Source organism: Empidonax traillii, unplaced genomic scaffold (assembly GCF_003031625.1).
Source record: "Empidonax traillii isolate 1590-97213 ecotype Southwest subspecies unplaced genomic scaffold, ASM303162v1 scaffold890:size686501, whole genome shotgun sequence".
Taxonomy (NCBI): domain Eukaryota; kingdom Metazoa; phylum Chordata; class Aves; order Passeriformes; family Tyrannidae; genus Empidonax; species Empidonax traillii.
The window spans coordinates 20,171-40,760 of NW_020956083.1; the positions used below are offsets into that span (position 1 = coordinate 20,171).

General features: G+C 44.2%; 1 protein-coding gene across 5 annotated transcripts in view; it reads left to right on the plus strand.

Annotated features, from left to right (window-relative positions):
• Window positions 1-926: 926 nt before the first annotated feature.
• STAU1 (staufen double-stranded RNA binding protein 1) overlaps window positions 927-20,590 on the plus strand; it is a 28,736-nt gene continuing 9,072 nt past the window's right edge. For 3 of the 5 annotated variants that reach the window (XM_027902595.1, XM_027902597.1, XM_027902598.1), the window contains exons 1-8: window positions 927-1,046; window positions 6,113-6,179; window positions 10,703-10,979; window positions 11,938-12,062; window positions 12,940-13,096; window positions 14,648-14,786; window positions 15,465-15,630; window positions 20,004-20,102. In XM_027902595.1, coding sequence (XP_027758396.1) covers window positions 10,787-10,979; window positions 11,938-12,062; window positions 12,940-13,096; window positions 14,648-14,786; window positions 15,465-15,630; window positions 20,004-20,102 — 879 coding nt within the window. In that variant the 5' untranslated portion in view covers window positions 927-1,046; window positions 6,113-6,179; window positions 10,703-10,786. The remainder of the gene's footprint in view (window positions 1,047-6,112; window positions 6,180-10,702; window positions 10,980-11,937; window positions 12,063-12,939; window positions 13,097-14,647; window positions 14,787-15,464; window positions 15,631-20,003; window positions 20,103-20,590) is intronic. The other 2 variants (XM_027902599.1, XM_027902596.1) reach the window with 2 other exon arrangements.

The window sequence follows — 20,590 nt, forward strand, 5'->3', positions numbered from 1 at the left end:
ACGTATTTCTGACAGGATAATTCAAAAGCTGGACAATAAAGATTTATTTGGGAGTGCTTAATTTCAAAAAACAAAACAAAACCCAAAAAATTATATTGTGGGAGATTGGATCAGAGCATTGAAATTTGCCTCATTTGTACTTCTTTAAAGATAAATATGTATTTATCGGATTAAAAACATTTAAGTTGCAGTTTGCTATGTTTAGTGAACTTCTTACATTACTGAGGTTGCTCCTGAGAGCACATTTTAAACACACCTGTTTAAAACGTCGAATTCCATATGTAGTGTCTTCACATCTCGGGCTGTGTGTAACTCATTCCCTGCACTCCAGAGCCTGGGACAGCATCCGTGTGTTTCATATCACCCAAATTCCTTCTTCAGAAAGACTCCGTGCAGTCAGCAGTGAAAACACCCGAAACTAGCAGTCACTTACTTTATCCGTATGCGCCTGTTCCATAACTTAATTTTCTTCAGAAAATCACCTTACACCGAACCCCTTTGCACAGGAGTACACACTGATTTCTTCCCCCACACACACACAAACCTCCCTCAGCGCTCTCTGCCAGGAGCTTCATCTCTGGCGCCGCTTTGAGCCAGGCTGCGATTTTCTTCTTTTTTTTTTTTTGCTTCTTGCTGCAAAATTCCTCGGGCTTGGATTCGCCTCAGGAACGGGCGGGGCCGGGACGCGGCGGTGAGGGGCGGGGGGGGGGGGGGGGGGGGGGGGGGGGGGGCGGGGGCCCCCCCCCCCCCCCCCCCCCCCCCCCCCGCCCCTCACCGCCGTGTCCCGGCCCCGCGCGTTGCACGCCGGGATCTGTAGTCCTCACCCCCCGCTTCTCCCATGCTGCCGCGGGGCGCGCCGGGAGTTGTAGTCCCCTCCGAGCAGGGGAGGGGCGGGGAGCGGTGGAGGGGAGAGTAATGGGGGGGCGTGGCGGTGCCGTCAGTTCCGGCCGCCCCGCCGTTCTCTTTGGTGTTTGCCCTGTGCCGCCGGTCCCGCCCGGCCCATGGACTGAGCGCCCCCGCCCCGGCCCAGGCCGCGCCCAGCGCAGGTGAGGGGTGTGTGTGGGGGTTGCTGTGGGGGGGGTGGAAAAAAAAAAGGGAGCCCCCCCCCCCCCCCCCCGCCGGAGGGGGCTCCATCTCTATTTTCCCCACACACACACACACAGAGCGGGGCCGCGCCGTGATGGGCCCGCGGCGCGGCTGCAACCGCGGGCGGTGACAGCGCCGGGGTTGGGGGGGAAGCGCCGGAGCGGGGAGGGCTCGCTGCTGCTGCTGCTGGTGGTGGTGCCGTCGTTGTCTGCACGAAATGCTCGGCCCGCCCGGCCGGCCTCCCCCTTCCCCCGGGCAGGAGACGAACCCGCCGTGCGGGCTCCGAGCCGGCCGTGCGGGGCTGCTGGGGCAGCAGGGGCGGCGGTGGCGGAGGAGAAGGGACTCCCCAGCCCCCTCCTGCCCGCTCGCAGCTTGAGGGGCGGCCTCCCCCGAGCGCTGCCAGCTCCGGCTCTCCCCCCAGCACCACCACCCGTGCCCACCGGGTCTCGCTGCACCCCCGTCGCCCCCGGGATCGCTGCACCCCGTTTACCCGGAGTTTTTCGGGAGATGCGAAGCAACAAGTCCCTTTTTAAACCTTTTCCCGCTGGTTCTGTCTGTCCTCGAGGTTTTGCAGGGTTTGGGTTGCCCATCGCAGGGCGTGCTGCGCTTGGTGCTGTCGGATCCGTTTTTTGTGGTGTATTCATCTGTTGGGTGCTTTTCTGGCAGGTTTAAGGCAAACCTGGGAGGAACATCCCTTGGAATGTCAATGAAGCCTAGGTGTATATATATATATATATATATATATATATATATAGCAGTGAAATAAAATATCTGAATGAAGTCTGTTGTCTGCTTTTGGAAGAGTATATTTATAAAATCTTGTTTCATCTGACTAGAACATGCAAGTACTCACTCAATCTGACAGAAGTGTGGGGCTTTTAATACTAGGGGCCATTAAAAACTTTTCTAATGATGCAGCTACAGCTGTGATGTAACAGAGTGATCTCTTTGTCTGGTGATTATCTCACATGTGCAGCAAATCTGTTCAAACTTTTACAGAGATATTCACTGGAAATCTGTCATGTCTCAATGAGAATTAAAGAGCCAGTGGTCTGAGTTTTTTACTATATTTTCTATTTTCTGATGTTGGATGAGAATCTTATTTCCAAACTCTTCTTAAAGAATGTATACAAGAAACAATTCTTTTTTATACTGTTGTTTTAAGCAGCTGCTCTGTTTTTGTTCAGAGTTTTTCTCATGAATCATGTTTACATTCCCAGTTCAAGTCAGTCAGAATATGAGGTGTTTTGTGACAAAATTATTCACAGGTTGAAGTAAACTTGGGATTATGTGACTTTACAAAGTCAGGGCGAAACTGGAAACCGCTGTGTGCCTTTCAGGTCTTCCTGAGGAACAGCAGCTTTATTCTGCAGACACAGGAGCCTTCACAAAGCCCTTTTCCTGATTGCTCTGTCCAGGATCCCTGCTGGGGTCGGTTGTTTCATTGGGGTGTTGAAGATGCCCTGGGACAGTGGAGGGGATCTGATGTTGGCTCTCAGCAGTGTCAGTGGGGTTTGTGACCTGTTCTGCTGCAGGGGAAAAAAAAACCAACACAGACCATTCCATGTTTTGTCACAGAACTAAATGAGCTAAAGGATCAGTTTACTGTTCATTCATGATATCACTTCCTGGTTTATGGTTTTACATGATGTTTGGAACTGTCCGTTTTGTGTGCTAGTTTCCTCTTCTCCTTTAGCTTTTACTTTCAAATTTTGGGCTTTGTTTTCCTATTAATAATCCATGTCTCAGGTCCCAAACTACTTTGCATAACATTTAGTGTCTGTGCCCTTACCAAAAAGAGCATCATCTTTTCCTACAGTCGGTGTTGCCTTTGAGATGGCCTTTTATCTTGCCCAAATACTGTAAAAAAAGATTTATCTAAGAAGGAAACATATTTCAACCAATGTTTTACATTTTGTGTAAATAGCCTTAAGTCTGTAAAATTAATTCTTTTTTTAATTGGTTTATGGTGAGTGTTTATTTAGAGTTTCCAGTTGTAAATAGATGATCTTAAGCACTGTTGCAGCAGCTTGAGAATTTTATGCTGTATCTTGCAAAGCTACCCCTGATGGGGGTTTTTCAGAGGTATTTCAGGTAACAAAGCATCTCAACAAACTTGGAATTTGTGGAAATTCGTTCTTCATGCCTCAAAATAGTCCAGTGTGGGACAAAAGAGACTCAGCCACCACAGTGGATTTATTTAAAACTCCTTCAGAAAATGGGAGGAGAGAGGGAATCATTCTCACCACTGCTTTGTCTGGGAGCGAACACTGATATATTCCCAGCCTGCAGACGGGGGAGAAGGTGCTGTTCACTCGTGGGTCTGTGTGTGGGGTGCCCGTGAGTTGTGGTGGGAGCTGGGCTGTCGCTGTCCCCAGCTCTGGGCTGTTCCCAGCTCTGGGCTGTCCCTGTCCCCAGCTCTGGGCTGTCCTGCCTGGCTGGCGAGTGCCTCACTGGGAGCCACCGGTGATGGGGGGCCAGGGGGTCGGTGCTGTGTGTTCCACACCCCCTCCTGCTGTTTGAGTCCTGCCAGCCCCCTCAGGGTACCCACATCCTTTGGCAGGGATGGGCTTGGGGTCTGTGTTCTGGTTGAAACGGGGATAAATGAACTTTCCTGCTTGAGAACAGTTTGCTGTCGGTGAGGAACAAGGAAGGTGCCTTGCTCTGGCTGCCCAGGCCAGTGACTGCTCAGGTGCAGTGTCACGGAGCATCTGCTCTTCAGAGAGGAATTAGTGCTTCATTCAGCACCTCATTTCCTATAGCTAAACCTGCTTCTTGGATGTTGTCTGTGATGTGATTTTTGGTTGGTGATCTCAGGGAACCCTTGTAATTTGAATTTGATGGTTGCATCTGGCATTTGTTGTGTTTCTCATCCAAGCTCCCCTGGCTGGTGCTGGTGGGGCAGGAGTGAGTGTGTGCACACGGGATGGGAAATGGGGGGCACAGCTGGCTCCTGACAGAGGCACAATGGGAGTGTTGGAACCTGCAGCCTTCCGAGTCTGCACCTCCTGAAGAACAGGACACCTTTCCATGTGCTGGTCCTGACAGTGAATAAAACCTCTGGGGATTTAGTCTCTTGTATTTCCAAGTGGTTTCTCGGAGCTCAGAGCCAGTGTGTGGCAGGACCCACGTGAGATCCTGTGCTGCCAAACCTGTTGTCTTACAACAACAAGGCCGTTGTGTCCCTCCAGCAGGAGACAGAAACGTGCCAGGTGCACACAAGTGTGTTCAGTCGTGGGAATCCAGGCTGGGAGGGACTCAGGGAGTGAGGTGGTTCCTCCATCCCTCTGAGGTGTTGGGTCTGCCAGCCTCATCCCAGTGGATGTCTTATCAGTGCCTTGAAGCTTGCCACCAGTGGGTCCCCTCTGTCACCCAGCGCAGGGCAACTCATTGCCACTGTTATTATCAGAAGGTGTTTTCTTGATGCACTTTTAAGCCTCTTGCCCCTAGTTCTGTCACTTTAACCGTGAAGAACAGATTATTCTTTCCCACTCCAAAAACCTTGTAAGTACGTGAACTGCTCGTTATCAGGCCCCGGCCAGACCTCTCCTCTTCATATATACAAGTTCAAATCCTTTAGTACTTATACCCTTACAGGTTATACTTCTCTGAAGCTGAGTTTTGGGCTTTTCCTACTCTGGTTTTGCTGAGGGGGTCCCCACGTGGGTGCAGAGCTCCAGCTGAGGGCTCAGTGCCTGCGTACAGAGCAGGACTGGTGTCCACCTCGCTCAGGCTGGGTCTCCACTGCTGCACCTCAGGATGGTGATGGCTTTCCCCAGAGCAGCCTGGGAGCATTGCCTTGTGTTGGGAAGCGCTGTTGGTTGTAGCTCTTGTCCACTGTGCTGTGCCCATGGTGGTGTCTGGGCTGTGATTATCAGCAGGCAGTGCCTGCCCAGTACCTGCTGCTTGTTCCTGCTTGCTCCCTCTGGAGCCTGGCAGGGCCAGCAGGGATGGCTGGTGGAGAAAATTCCACTGGCTTTGTGCAACTTGGGCTTGATCCTGCTTGTGAGTATTATCCATTCCCTTGTTTTCCAGATGCTTAGTTAACCTCCAGAAAACCTTCTAGAGGAGAAGTTGAACCAATAGGACTGTGATCCTCTTGTCTTCCTTCCTCACTCTGCAGTTACGAACAGTCTCTGTGGTGCCTGCTGCTTCAGGCTCTGCATCCTCACGTTCCACAGGGCTCCTCCAGGGGAACTGGGCAGAGTTCTGGGAGTTTGCTGGAGGAGTTTGAAGTGCCTGTCTGAAGTAAATTCAAGAGCCCTGTCCTTCTCTCACCTCACTGAGGAGTGAGATCTCCCCCATTTTGTGGCTGTAGTGATGCTGCTGGCATCCGCACGCACTTGGCTTAGGCATGGAAAAGAAGGATTAAACACTTTGTGCTATATTTGTAAGCAGAATAAAATAGGTTTTGATTTCCATTTACAGCAGTCCATGCAGTGACAGGTTTCATATGCAGCACTGAGATAATTTTATTCTAAAATGGTTTTAGCTAGGTTGATTTTTTTATATGCCTGTTTATGAGTGAAATCATTAGATGGGAAATGTAGCCAAAAGATAGGTTTTGTATCAGATTTTTGCAGTTAATAGCTGCCAGACTTTCTTGGGTTAGTGGCTTGCTTTTGGTTTGGCTTTGTGAATTAAGGTCTGGGTCTAATTTTGGGAGCTGATCTCTAGAGCTGTGAGGAAGAAGGTTGACTTCCAAAGAACTGGAAGCCTCACTACAGAAAGAAAATTGGCAAGTGACTCTTATAATTCTGCAAAGAGCACTGTTGTGAGATTCCACTGTTTGGGTGAGAAACATCACTTGGGGTTGGGGAAAGAGCAAGGAAGATTCTTGGATCAGGTTGGAAACTGTGTTTGGAAAAGCAGCTCCCTTGAGCAGCCTGTCAGTGAGAAGGGAAGGGTCCTGTGAGTTCTCATCGTCAAAGGGATGAGGCAAACTCAGTGCAGGGTGAGAGATTTGCTACAGGAACTTTTTGTGGCTTTAGGAAGCAGAATTCTAACTCTATGTTTTTTCTTTTAGGCATTCTCCATCATAAATATCCTATTCAGAACTAAGTCTAAATCTTCACTCTCTGGATCTCCTAAAGGTACTGGAAACTTACTTAAAACATTAAAGTTTCTTACCTTTTTGTTTGCATCACACTAAAGAAACCACAAGTTGTGGCAAAAGATGATTATCCACAGGAAGTGTTTGTTTTTTTGTTTGGTCCTCTGGCTTCCATCTGCAATTCCTGTGAGAATTCTAACACACACACAAAAAAAGCCCTAAGAAAACTTTTATCTGAAAATGCTGTATTCTTGCTTTTATATAGGAAGATTTTTATTTCTCTTTGGCTGTGTGGACTGAGGCTACGCTCACATCTTTGTGCATTTCTTTGGTTACCTTAGTGATGTCTGAACTCTGCATTTAATGTATTCAGAATTTCTGGGAATGTTCCAGGCGTTGATGCACCAAAAGAAAATAAAAGTCTAAAACCAGGTGGGGAGCAGTTCTCTGTCATCTGGAAATCCATCCAGGCAGAGCAGTGGCCATAGGTCACTGAGGTGTTTGATGGCAGCCACCACACCACCGAGAGAACCTTCTGGTGCCAACGCCGTTTCGGGAACATCTGAAATACTCTTGGATGAGTTATAGAAAAGTAATGGTGCGAGGCTGGGAAAGGAACAACTTGTGTCATTAGCTGCTGCCTCAGATGGTGTGAGTGAAACATTTGTTCTTTTCCCCTCTCTTTGGATGTTTGAGTGGGTTTGAGTTCTGGCAATGCCTCAAGTGCCGTGTAGGGATCGGTTACTTAGACCAGTATTTGTCTTCAAGAGTTTGGAGCAGCTCACCCCTGATTACAGGGGAAAATCTCCTGGAATTCTGGCATCTTTGTTCCTCTGACCACTGAAACAGTCTTTATGAGTTGTTAGCTTCAGCTTTCCAGGTATGGCACTTTTTTCTTGGGTAGTTAGGATTTTATAAGCCTGTTATAGGTGAAAGGGCATATTTCAGTGTAAAAGCACTGTAAACCCTTTCAGAAACCCCAAATAACCTGGAATTAAATCTGCAGTGATGGAGAGTGAGTTCTTCTACCTGAGGTAAATACTTCCCACAAATCAACTACAGCATCAACTTCTCAAGTAGCTGAAAAATACAAACTAAACTCCAGTTTTTGTCAGACTGTTCTTTGAGGTTACTTGCCAAAGTGTGAGCTAAGTGTTTTTAAAAAAAGAAAGCATAATAATATACTTGTATATATAATATTGGAAGGTATAACCTTGCAAGCTCCTTCCTATTGTCTAAAATTGTCAGAAATTTGTAAAGTGGAATATCAGTGTTTCACAAGATGGTTTTAATGCCTACTTTGCCTTGGTTCTGCCTCAGTTCAGCGTGCTGAACTTTGAAATAGTTCTGAATTGGTGATAACTCACAGGGTTATCTTACAGAGGCAACTTTTGATCTCAGTGTAGAAACGTGAGGTTGGTGAAGGAGTGAGAAACATGATGATGAGGTAGCAATTTGTGTAGAAACAAGCATTACGTTTTCTTAGGTTAAAAATTATACATTTTTTGGAAAAGTTCTGTTTTCATTGCAATTCCATTCCCTCCCTGATCACAAGTTTCTGTTCAGCTGTGGTGAAAGCCTTGGTGTGGCCGGGTACTGGATGTGCTGGGTAACCCCTAACAGCAGTGTCTGCCACAGCTTCCAGGTGTTTGTTCCCTGTAAGGGTGGAGCTGTCTGATTCCTTCACTTTTGTGTTTGTTAGGCAGTGCAGTTTTTCCTGCCTCCACCGTTAGCAGTCCTGGGAAGGAGCACTCCCAGGATCCTGTTGTACCTCTGTTCTTTTTCCCTGAATTCCTGGCTGCAGAGCCAGGTGTTGCTGTGGTGGTTTTGCTCCTCCAAGCCTGGCTGTGCCTGCACTGGGGGGTTTGTTCTGCACAGTGGGTGGGACTGGGACATGGGGCAGGTGCCCAACAGAGCTGGGCTTCGGCCCTCAGCGCTTGGTTCCCGGGGAGCCCTGGGTGCCTTTTGGATTCCCAGAGGGTACGTGAGGGCTGAATGGATTCTTCCATTTGGTTGGGAGTCTGGGGGAAGGCTCGTGGTGGTTTCCAGTGAGAGGTGCTTCCAGCCCTTCCCGGGCCCTTGCAGCCTGTGCGGGTGTGACCGAGCTTTGCTGGGTTGGGCACGTGGGCTCTGCCCTCGGCAGGTTTGGGCTACGGACACTGCAGCTCTCTGGTCTGGTGGGCAGATGTGCACAGTTCAAGTCTGTTCCTAACTGGAGCAGATTCCAAACCCTTATTGTCTGAGGCAGTAGGATGTAAGCTCAAGTCCCCGCACGTTTTGGTGGATAAGGGCTGAATTGTGTCCTGGATGTTTCAGAGGTGTTTCAGAGGAGCTGTCCCAGGCTGAGCACTGTGGGCTGTGAGTCCTGCTGGGAGCTGGGCAGTGTCTGACCTGTGTCTGAGCTTCTCAGGAAATCAGCCCTAAATAGAGAAAGCAAACTGTACTGTCCTTGTCAGGGACTTCTCTCCTTGGGAAAGAAAATTCCTGGGGATTGTACAGTGCTCCTCTCTGCATCGTATGACTGGAAACCACTCTCACCTAAGTGTTCTGAAACTTTCCTCCCTAAAAGCAAGTGATGGCAGATATGGGAAGGGTAGTGCCTTGCTTTAAAAGCAAACTGCTTGGAGACAGTTTTCTGAAAGGAAAGCCAGACTTCCTTTCCAGCATGATCTGAAACATCCTGATATTCCTGACTTAATATTAACTTTCAGTGGCATCTTCTCAAAACAGGTGGGTTAGAAATGTAAGTTCAGTTACTTGGAAGGACGTTGCACTTCAGCAGGAAAGGAGAATTCACTTTTTTTATTTCACTGCCAGACTTTGTTATGGTCTTTCCTAGGCAATTATTATTGTTGTGCTGTTTGAAAATCTTCAGTGTTTCTTGTGATGCTCGTGGGAATGAAACTTAGTGATTATAAAGTTATTACCCTGGAGTCTTACTCTAAATACTCTTTGTCTTAGGATTTCTTGGATTTCCTTTAGACAGACTCCCTAATACCATGCTCATCGTTATAATGCACCCAGTGTGTAACTGCTGCAAATTTAGTAGTCAAATACAGGATTTGTTTTGAGTATTATCTACATATGTGTCTTCTGGAGTAATGAGATCTGAACTATTTTTGCTCTCTAGTAAAAACAAAGTTATCCAGGTGGTAATATGATAAGTCTGACACGTTTATGATATTTTTTCCCAAATAAAAATATTCCAGATGGTAGATTTATTGGTGTATCTGTTGTTCCCCAGTAGCTTCTTACCTCCTATTTAATAAATAACTAAATCTTTCTACCCATGAATGTATTAATCCAGGGTCCCCTCACAGGCTTGTTTTGTCAGTAACTAGCTAAAAACTTCCCTCTGACTCACTGCTGCTCCTCTCACATTTGGAAGTCCATTCACAGGTTCAGAATTTGAAGCTCACAGAGCACTAGTGGAGTTGTGTTGCCACTAATAGCTCCCTGGTGGTAGCTGGAGCAGTGATTTCTCCTTTTCCCCTACCAATTATGAAAGAATGAACCTTTGCTCGCTGCCCTAATCAGATCTGTAGGTGACCAGTTCGTGTGCATGCGAGAGTGCCTTGGTGTGTAAAATGGATTGACACGGCTGTAAAATGTATTTTTAACAAATAAATTGATACGAGGCTCGTAAGTGGATATGGGCAGCTGACCTGTTCGTGTCTATTTAGGTTCCACTGGCTGAGCATGAAGATAATGTTGCATCCATGTGTAAGAGAAATCTAATACTAATTTGTCAGTGGAGGAAGGGTCTGTCACAGCCCTGCACACGGACTGGGGTGCCCCTGGCGCTCTGAGGGGTTTTTCCTACGTGGCCATAGATGCCCCTGAGCACTTCCAACGCTTGTTTATAGTGCTGCAAGGCCAAGTGACTCTAAATTGATGCTTGAACTGTGACTGAGGCATGTCCTGACTTAAATAGAAGTAACCTTCAGAATACGTGGAGCTGACACAGTTTATGATCTCTTGCACCTTCACTTTTCCCAGCCAGAGCCGCTGCGGCGTTTCCTGCTGCACACCAGCTCTTTCCCCTCAGAAGTGGCTCAGCATTCTTGGTATCCAGGGAAAACCCTATGATTATAGTAAAGGATGCATGCTCTGAAATAGTTGTTTTATAAAGACTACATTTATTGCTTGCCCTCCAAGTGGAAGAGTTCAGCTTCAAATGGAAGAATGCGTGAAATGTCATTTGTCCATGGAAAGTTATACACTTTGTTCAGCGTATACGCAGTGGCTATGGGTGTAGGTAACTGAATTTGCTTTGTAAGTGGATTCAGTGGTGAGGAAAAGAGATGGACAGTAATGAACAAGCATGAATAAAGCTCCTATACTGCTCTTTTATAAATGCAAGAAGTGTTAAGCTTACATGACAGGGCGTATAGATGGAACTGCTGTTAAAACTGGATGTGTGAGTGACTTACTGCAGCCAAAATGGGAACAATGGATGGTGGAACACTTCTTCCCCTTTTGCTGATGGAGGAATAATTTCAGTAGATTGTTAGAGAATGCTAAATATTTAGCATAATCTTTTTTTTCATCTTTATGTTTTAGGTCAGCAATTTGTCTTCCCCACACGGAGTTTGTCTGCTTTCAAAGCTGTTTGCCTACAGTAATCTGCTCTGGTTGGAAGTGAACATGTCTCAAGTTCAGATTCAGAATCCTTCTGCTGCCCTTGCAGGGAGCCAAATCTTGAATAAAACCCCAGCTCTTTCACAGCCTTTGAGTATCCCTTCTACTACCAGTTCTTTGCCCTCTGAAAATGCAGGCAGACCTATCCAAAACTCTGCTTTGCCCTCTGCTTCAGTTACATCCACTAATGCAGCTGCAGGTAAGATTGAGTGTCAATAACTGTATATTCTTAGTATTTATAGTCTCTTTATATAGGCATATATATATATATACACACACGCACATATATATATTCCTATATAGTATATATATATAAAATATATATATAAATAACTATATATATAGTATATATAGTATATAGGCATAATATACTCCTGATGTCTGGCACCTACACATACTTTAAAAATAATATTTATCCAACTGCAGTAGCTTGTAATTCTTTCTCCCTATGGAATGAAATCTGTTTGAGACAGGTAGAAGCATGCTTTTCCTCAAAGTTCCAATAATTAATTGATAAGTTTGTAATAGTAAAGAATATTTTAAATTGTGTGACATTTAATTTTTGAAACTTTACTATCCATCTTTTCTATCAATAGCTTGTTTTAAATATTAAAAAAGTGTTGTTTGAAACAGTTTGTTTAGTTCTATTATCTCTAGTTCTTTTATGGCCAGTTTAATGATAAATATATTTTGCTGATAAAATACAATAGAGTGAATGAAAGGTAATAAGTAAAAAATAGCTAATAGGGCAAAATAGGATTAGGAAAAAGAAATTAACTGACTTTTTGAAATTATTCAAGGCAAGTGGCCCTGATAGATACTTAGAAGATTTGCTCCTTGAAATGCACCGCTTAAGATACCACCCGAATGTGGGAATTCTAACTCCGTACTTCTGGCTTGCATTAGAATGTTGAATTTAATGATGCTCCTTTTAGGCACCAGCATTGCTTGGAAATTCCAGAGTTCAGGAGATTGTTACCAGTTTGGCCAGTGAGCAGAGCTGGCTATTCCAGCAGATCTTTGCTGGGAAGTGGTGTACTGCAGGCAATGAAATGCTAAGCCCCTGAGATTTCTTTTTTTTTTTATTTATTTAATTGAAATTGGGAGTAGAGTTCACAGTTACCTGTTCATTTATCTGATTTTATGTAATCTTTCAGCTCCTTCAAACATGGCAAACCCCAAAGAGAAAACCCCCATGTGTCTCGTGAATGAGTTAGCCCGTTTCAACAAGATTCAGCCCGAGTATAAGCTTCTGAGTGAGCAAGGTCCAGCTCACTCCAAGGTAAATCTTCATACGGGTTTCCTCTTGCTGCCACTCATGCTCTTCCACTTCCATGAGTGGAAAGGCCAAGTGTGTGCTCCTGGTGCAAGGTAATCCAGGGCCATGGAGAGGAATGGGAAGCCCCCAGAGTACTGACAGTGGGGCAGTGTGAAGCTGTTTCTTGGGCACTGAGCAGCTGGCTTCCCAAAGTGTCCTGGGAGCTCCAAGGTGCGAAGGAGGCAAGTTGGCTTGAACAAAAAATAACAGTCAGAGCATCTGTTCGATTGTGTTTTCATTCTGATTGGAATTAATTAATTAAATTACCAGGGAGACCTTGGCTTGCCTTTTGTCTGATTAATTTGTCAAAATTTAGAGCAATATATATCCTTCCTAATCCCACATACTTTGCTTATAATCAAATAGACTTGTGTTCACCTGTGAGCATGTAGAAGCTTTTATGCTGCAATATGAACTTAACTTTCTTCAGACTGCTGAAAAATATCTTTAAAAAACCCTTGAGAGTATTAAAGCAAGAGTGGAGTAACATGGCACACAGCATGATAGTTTCCAGGCTGCTGTTCAGTGGTGTGGGCACAGCAGCTCTCCCGGGGCTGTCAGCTCTCCACATGTGGTGCTTGGGGTTTTTAGCCTGTCTGATCTCATGCAGGAGAGTTGCCAGCTACAGTTGGTGTGAACTCCTGTTCAGTCATCAGGGAAATCCTGTTGATGCCCACCGTGTTGGAAATCTGGAGATGACATGGGAGTTAAGGAGAGCTTGAATTACCACATTCTCAACTTGTGCATCCACTGACAGACTCATTGTTTTGTGTGAGAGGGTCTCATAAGTTATGTGAATTCTGAAGCAGCTCCTAACGAAGTTCCTGTCTCTGGTTTTGAGGTGTTTACAGTGCAGCTGACTCTTGGGGACCAGCACTGGGAAGCTGAAGGAACTAGTATTAAAAAAGCTCAACACGCAGCAGCTGCCAAAGCTTTGGAAGGGACAAAATTCCCCAAGCCTACGGCTCGTCCATCCCGTAGTGAAGGCAAGAACCCAGGTATATACCACAACAAACTGCTTTAAAAATATTATACATAGAGAGAATACACCTTCCTGCTTTTGGTATGTATTGAAGTTGCATCAGGACGAATAAAAACTGTGATTCTGCCTGTTAAACAATGGCAGTTGCCAGGTTTTGTGAGAACTTCATCTTGATTTAGTCTATGATTGTCGAAGGTGACATGGTAAATATCATCATAGTAGCAAATTAAATGTGTAGTTTTTTTTCCATCAAGTCATTCAGGCTTGAAGAACCTGCTGCTTGACTTACTGTTTTGTATTGTAACACTTAGGGAAATCCTGGAAAAGATGTTTATCCTTATCCTAAAAAAACCCACTAATTAAAAAAAAAAAAGGAAGAAAAAAAACCCCCCACAGGAGGAATTTTGGTCATACCAAAGAATAATCTTTTGTGTGGGCAGATGAATGTGTTACATAATTCAAAAGCTGGACAATAAAGATTTCTTTGGAAATGTTTAATTTAAAAAAAAAAACAAACAAAAAATAATATTGTGGGAGATCGGATCAGAACGTTGGAATTTGCTTAATTTGTACTTCTTTAAAAATATATATTTATCAGTTGAAAGCATTTAAGTTGTAGTTTGTTATGTTTAGTGAACTTCTTATGTGACTGAGGTGCTCCTAAGACCTGTTTAAAATGTCAGACTCTGTATGTAGTGTCTTCACATGTCAGCTGAGTGTAACTCAGTCCCTGCAGTGCAGAGCCTGGGACAGCATCAGTGTGTGTTCAGCTGTGTTCGATATCACCCAAATTCCTTCTTTAGAAAGACTTTATACAATCAGCAGTGAAAATACCAAAACTAGCAGTTACTTATTTTGTCCGTGCTCCTGTTCCATAATTTAATTTTCTTCAGGCAATTACCTTACACCAACCCCCTTGTACAGGAGTACACACTGACTTCTGAGCCAGACAGACAGAATGACACTTACTGACTCCTTTCTCCAGTGAGAATGGACAGGGAGTCAGTTCTTCATGCCCATGATACTGAGAAAAATATTTTATCACTCAGTAGCAATTTACCTGCCTTTTGCCAAGGCCAGCTGCAGTTTCAAAGTGAGGAGTCAAAAAAAACATTCTTAGGTCATTGAGTACAGAGAAATATTTGATTCTCAGTAAACAAGAAGCACAGAAGGGATGTAGCACATCTGGTAATTTAAAAGGACTTCTTGTAGAAGAGGAGTTTCTTTTCTGCAGACCACATTTTTAGATATGCTGTGAACATAAGTAAATTAGCAGCTTTAGAAATTTAAAGCAGAATAAAACAAAAAAAACAAAACCAAAAAAAAAGCCCCCAGCAAATGCACTTTTTTTGTAACAGGATTTGTCACAACTACTGATTTAGTGTACATAAGATAGACTTATTCTCTTTGTGTTCATTGGCAGTTCTGTTTGGAATTCAGTCGTTTCAGACATTGCATGTGGCAAAACTTGAGCTCGTTTTTCCGTGCCGTGAGACAGCACAAGAGCTTGGATCGTCTCAGTTCCTTGGGACGGCTGGCCAACCCTTTCCTGTTCCTTTCCCTTCAGACAGTGTAACCCCCACGGTGGAGTTGAACGCGCTGTGCATGAAGCTGGGGAAGAAGCCCCTGTACAAGCCCATCGATCCGTACACGGGGATGAGATCCACCTACAACTACACCATGCGGGGTGGCACCTACCCCCCACGGTAGGTGCTGGGGTTCGCAGCCTCCTGCCTCGGAACCTCTGCTCTCACCACCCCAGAACTGCTGCTGCCTCCTCAAACTGGCTGTGTCACCCTCAGAGGGACCCTCAGCTGCAGCAGAGGGTTGGAGGAGCACACCCACTAATGTCTGTAATTGGTCTTATTTCCAGTGGTTTAGTGTATTGCAAGGGAGCCTGACCGAATGTTGAAGTGTTTTTGAGGGCACTCAGGTGTAGCCAGCTTCGCTAAACAAATAACTAAATATTAACTAAATATTTCTTGCGCTCCCTTTCTGTGCAAAAGCAAAAGTGAAGAAAAGAATTTGGTGGTTTTTTTTCTGAAACTGTTTAAATTAAAGCTTCAGTTTAAAAAATTTTATATGGGCATAGGAATGTAGAATTCAAAACTGACTGGCCTGGCAAGTCTATAAAAGTGCAGTTACGTTGTCTTTGTGTTGTACTTGGTCAGAAATGTGTTCCTGTGGTAAAACAAGGAATGTTGATACTTGCTTCAAAGGCTTCTCCCTAAATTCATTTAGACTCAAAATGTGGCTTTTTGATCCTAGTGCTTCAGTGCACTGGGTTGTGGTTACTGATATCCAAGAGATTCACCGACATGTAACTTAGGTGTCTGTTTACTTCTTAGGCCAAACCTTCTGCTTATTTACCTCTCCCTTTGCAGGTACTTTTACCCTTTTCCTGTCGGGCCCTTACTTTATCAAGTGGAGCTTTCAATTGGAGGGCAACAGTTTCATGGGAAGGGAAGAACAAGACAAGCTGCTAAACATGATGCAGCTGCTAAAGCACTGAAAGTTCTGCAGAATGAGCCCTTGCCTGAGAAACCAGAGGTGGGAATTAGTCTTAGTGTTGTAAACATAAATTGCTAAGATAAACTGAGATATTATTGTAGAATTTTTTCTTTATTGAGACGAAGAGGACAGTTGGGAAATTTAATTCTGTGCAGTAGTGGGGGAACCTTCTTGTGTCAATAGAAACATTGATACAAAGCATAAATTTCTATGGAACTAGAGTTTTCCCAGATGAAGCTTTGTTAATTCTTTTACTGTCATATTTTTCCACAGCAATGCTCTAGACCTCAGTCAGATATGAGCACTGGAAGCATAGATAGGAATTAATAACTAATCAGGTACAAATCATACACAAACTTCTGAAGAAGTGTATAAATGGGCAACATAAAAATCAGACATGGGTTTTGCTTCCTGGGCAAAATTCCTACATGATTTTGCAAAGAACCATGGAAGTTCCAGAAGAGCAGGAAGTTCATGGAAGTAGTAAACTCATACACACATTTTGATCTGAATACAGGAACTCGATTTGTATCCCTTCATATATTTATGGCTGCCCAACACTTTCCATTCTGATACCCTGTTATTGCTTTTTTCGTGCTTTTGTGTGAAGTGGCTTTAGGCAGCAGGTCTCCCTGGGGGCACAGGAGTCACTCAGCTCCTGGGCTGGCCGAGAGCCTGCACAGCCCCCCCTGTGTTGGCTGCCTTGGCCAAAGACAGAACGAGTAACGTGCAATGTGGGGAGTGGGAGAACTTGCTGGATATGGAATCTGGCTGTGTGCTGAGAAAGAAGGAAAATGAAGAATTGGGCAAGGAGGTAACAAGGGGTCTCAGACTGAGAAAAAAAAAAATTAGCTGGAGACTACCAGGAATGGCAGAGCAAGAGGCTTGAGGAAACGTGGTGTGAGGCCAAGAGACTCAGAGTTGAACTCTGAGTGTGTGTGGGGGAGAGAGCATTGCCCAGGTATTTGGGCAAAAGCACTGGCTCAGGGAGAGGCCTGGGAGGTGCTGGTGGAGGTGGTTTGGATAAGGGAATGCAGTTTAATGAATGATGGAGGCCATCAGGGGTTACAGCTGCTGTTGGGGAGAAGGGAGCGATGCTGGGAACATGAGCTGACAGAGTGGGGTTGAGCTCTGCACTGAAATCAGAGCTGGGATAGGCTGAGTGTGGGAAGGGCCAGCTGGGCTTTGTGCAGGAGAAGCCAAGGCAGAGAGGATGTGCCCCTTCAGTGCAGGGCACCCCAAATTCCAGAGTTATTGTTGTTCTGTGCCAGGTGTGCAGAGCATTCTCTCTTTGCACCCACCCTGTAAAGCACAACCTGCTCTCCTCAGCTGTTTTGCCCCTCAGGGAGCCCAGGTCTGTGCCAGACCCAGGGAGCAGCTCAGCAGGAAGTCATGGGCTCACATGTCACCGAATTGTTTTCTGTTCCTTGTTTTGGAAATGCTTCTGTGCAGGTGACTTTCTGAAAATTTATAGAGTTGTGTTTCAAAGGTGGGCAACTTGAGGTCTTCAAAAGAAGCTCTGCCATTGTTTTCCATGACCACATCCCCTGATCTGTGTGATGTCTTGTTTGGTGTGAGGGCTGTGAATCCAGGGGTAAAGGGAGACTGCAAGAAGGGAGAATTATTTTCCTAATAAAATAGGCCCTGACTGGTATCTTAACCCTGAGGAACCGGCATCTGTGATTTTGTTTTTCAATTTATGTTTGACTTTGTCTGCAAAAGGAGCAGTGGGAAATGCAGCTTAGGGACAGGAGGGCAGGCCTTGGAACAGGGGCTGCTGGTTTATAAGAAGCACTCGGATAAATCAGGTCTTCATTTAATGTTTGGTACCTAAATTCATTAATACTTGTGGCTTTCAGATACTGTAGTTTTAGGAATGTCTGAGGGAATTGTTTCTGTATCAGCATTTTGTACTAGACAAGATGAAGGCAGAATAAGGAAGGTTTTGGTGCTAAGTGAGCCCTGTTCACTCCTGCATCCAGTGAGAAAAGGAACTGGAAGGATATGGGAGTGTGAGGTCATGAAAGATCCTATTAAAATGCCTGTGTACAAGGGAGGCAAATTAGGGTTTCACAAGCAGACATAATCCTGATACTCCATACCAGTCATTTGATGTTGCCAGTAATTGCCTTTTTACATGTAGTTATTTTTGTGTGTTCTGTTTGTGTGTGTTTGTGTAAACAGAATATTCTGAAGTTTGAACTCTTCTGTTTTGAGGGGAGGTAATTTTGTACATTTTTTCATTATTATTTTTCTTCACAAATGTTTGTTTTTATGCGATTTCACTCTTGTATTTTTAAATTAGAAAGTATTCAGTGATTAAAAACAGTTGGGCTTAATGATCTTGAAGGTCTTTTCCAAATGATCCTGTGATTCTATTAAGATATCATTGAATAAAATTATTACACTTTAAGGGTAAGAATGGCCATTTCCCACATCTTCTTGGGCTGCATATCTAGAAGCAAGTGGCAGGAAAAAAGTGCATTGGCTCACGGGGAGTCTTGAGGAAGGGCACATGGAAGGAGTTCTGGAAGGGGTCAAATCCCTCCTAACGGAGGATGGTACTTGTGGAATTTGCTTGGGATTTTTTAATATTGCTTTTGTTTCCTTTTGTGACTGGTTTTCACTTGCTGGAGATGGGTTTGAACAACGTGATGAGAGCTAGGAGTGGTCAATGCTTATATTTGAGGTCTTGTCCTGATTTAGAGGCACAGATTCCTTGGATGGTTTTTGCACACATGCAAACTACTTCAAAAGAAAACTTGAACCATCACCTGCCTGGAGATGCACAGGGAAAGAGGGAGAGCATGTGTGTATGATTAGTTTTGATTTATAAAACAAACTGATCCAGATCTCATCTACAGGGAAAATAACCAGTAAAATAGCTATAGACTGGTAATCATTATTTTACTATTAATTTACTCTTTTTAGATTAAGGTATTGAAGAAAAGAACCTGTGTTTTGCACTGTGCATAGACTTGGAATATGTCAAGAATATACAACATAATAGAGCAAATAATTCTGTTCTATCTATTTATATTCTCTTGAGGGGTTGTTAACTTGCAGAATTTAATCCAATAAAGAGAAGTCTGGGTCATCTTAGTAAAGAAAAGTGTTGGAATTTGGAAAATTAGAATATAGGTAAAATTACAAGAAGTGGAAAAATATTTGTTATCAAAGTGGTTGTGCCCATATTTGACAGTGAGGGCAGTGACAGACTCGTCCTGGAACCCCCAGGCTGGAGTGAACATGACCTTAGGGGTTTCAGATATTCCTTCTGCTGCTATTCCTGCTGAATTTACCAGTTGCATTTGAAATCAAGGCTTTGACTTGTGTATTCAGCCTCGGCTTTGCCAGTTCTGCCTCGTGCCGGGCAGGATGAGGGGCAGGGTTAGGGGTTCTGAGATGGGAAGAGGCTGTTTCAAGGGCTGGGATAAAAAAATCCTTCATGTTTTAAACCAACTTGTTAGTAGCAGCCATAGGGGATGCTTGCTGCCATCAAACTGGTTTTAATCCATGAGAGCTCTCTAGCTCAGCTCTTCTGCTGCTTCTCCGATAAAATACTGAAATCACTTTTACTACCTGATTGCATAACTAGTACTGTGGCATGATATAATTGGTGAAATTGTTGCTGTTCATCTTTATCATAATCTTTCTAATAGCACTGCTGGACACTTGGTCCTAAAATTTCTCTGTTGCTGTTGCCTGTTAGTTCATGTTGATCCCAGCATCAGTGAAGATGTTTTTGAAATCACAGTCAGAGTTTTACCTGGAGATACGTAGAAGTGCCTGTGGGTAAAAGCTTCACTGGCACTGCTAGGGCAGGTGTGAGTTCCCAGAGATGGACACCATTTGATTTAGGGCAAGTTCCTGGTAGGATGTTCTTCAGGTGAGAAAAAAGCTGGGGGTGAAGCACTTAAAAGGGAGCACGTGAAAAGACAGGACTGTGCCAGGGGCTGGTCACCCATCCCTCATTCACATTGGTCCCACTCTCAGATCTTTATTTTTCCTGCCCTTTCTCTTACCTGATGCTGTCTTAGTTCTTTTGGTGCAAATGTCCAATCAGTATATGAAAGCTGTATTTCATAAAGGTACTTCCATTTGGAAATCAGTTCATTTAACACTTCAATTTGGTTTTCTATAAACACATTTTTAAACCTATTGGCCCTTAATCCATTTGTTCTTTCCTGTAACGAGCACATGAAAATATGAAGGTTTGCAAGCTTTTACACATACACCTTAATGAGCTTCTTAAGTTTCAGTTCTGTAGTAGTATGTGGGCTGCATTTTTCCACATTCACGTGGCAGTAAAGGTTAGAGTACTTAAAATTTGGAGAGTTCAGTGAAGTGGTTGAATGGATAAAATTCAATTTAATAGGATCTTTATTTTAAATAGAGTATGCTTTTTTTAGGTTAACGGAAAAGAACCAGATGATGAAAATCTCAATAAATCTGAAATAAGCCAAGTTTTTGAGATTGCACTTAAAAGGAACTTGCCTGTGAATTTTGAGGTATGTTTATTTTACAAGCTCTAGATTTGTTTTTATTAGAATATTAAGGGTACACATTAAGTTGAGTCTCTCCTAGATAACCCAAACAACTGACTTTTAATGTGTCTTGTTAGTTGTGAATACACTTTTACCTTTGACAGACACCCTGATTGTCTCAGAGTTTATATGGCAAAGGGAAGAAGAAGAAAAATCCACCTGTTCACTAATTCATGCCCTAAAATGATCTCATGAGTGAACGGCTATGCTGTGGTTGTCTGTGCAATCTTTTTTCCAAGCTTTTTGAAAAATCAGTGTTACAGTGAAAAACCAGAACATAACCCCCCATTAATGGTTAGAACATGGAAGTGCAGAACTGAGGCAAAAGAGTAGAGCTCACTCTGAAAGACAAGCATGGAAGTATTTGCTTAACTAAGCACTGATCTGGACCACCCTCGAGGTGCAGAATCTCACAAGTAGGTTTCTTTTCTTGCCATGGGGTGACCTCATGT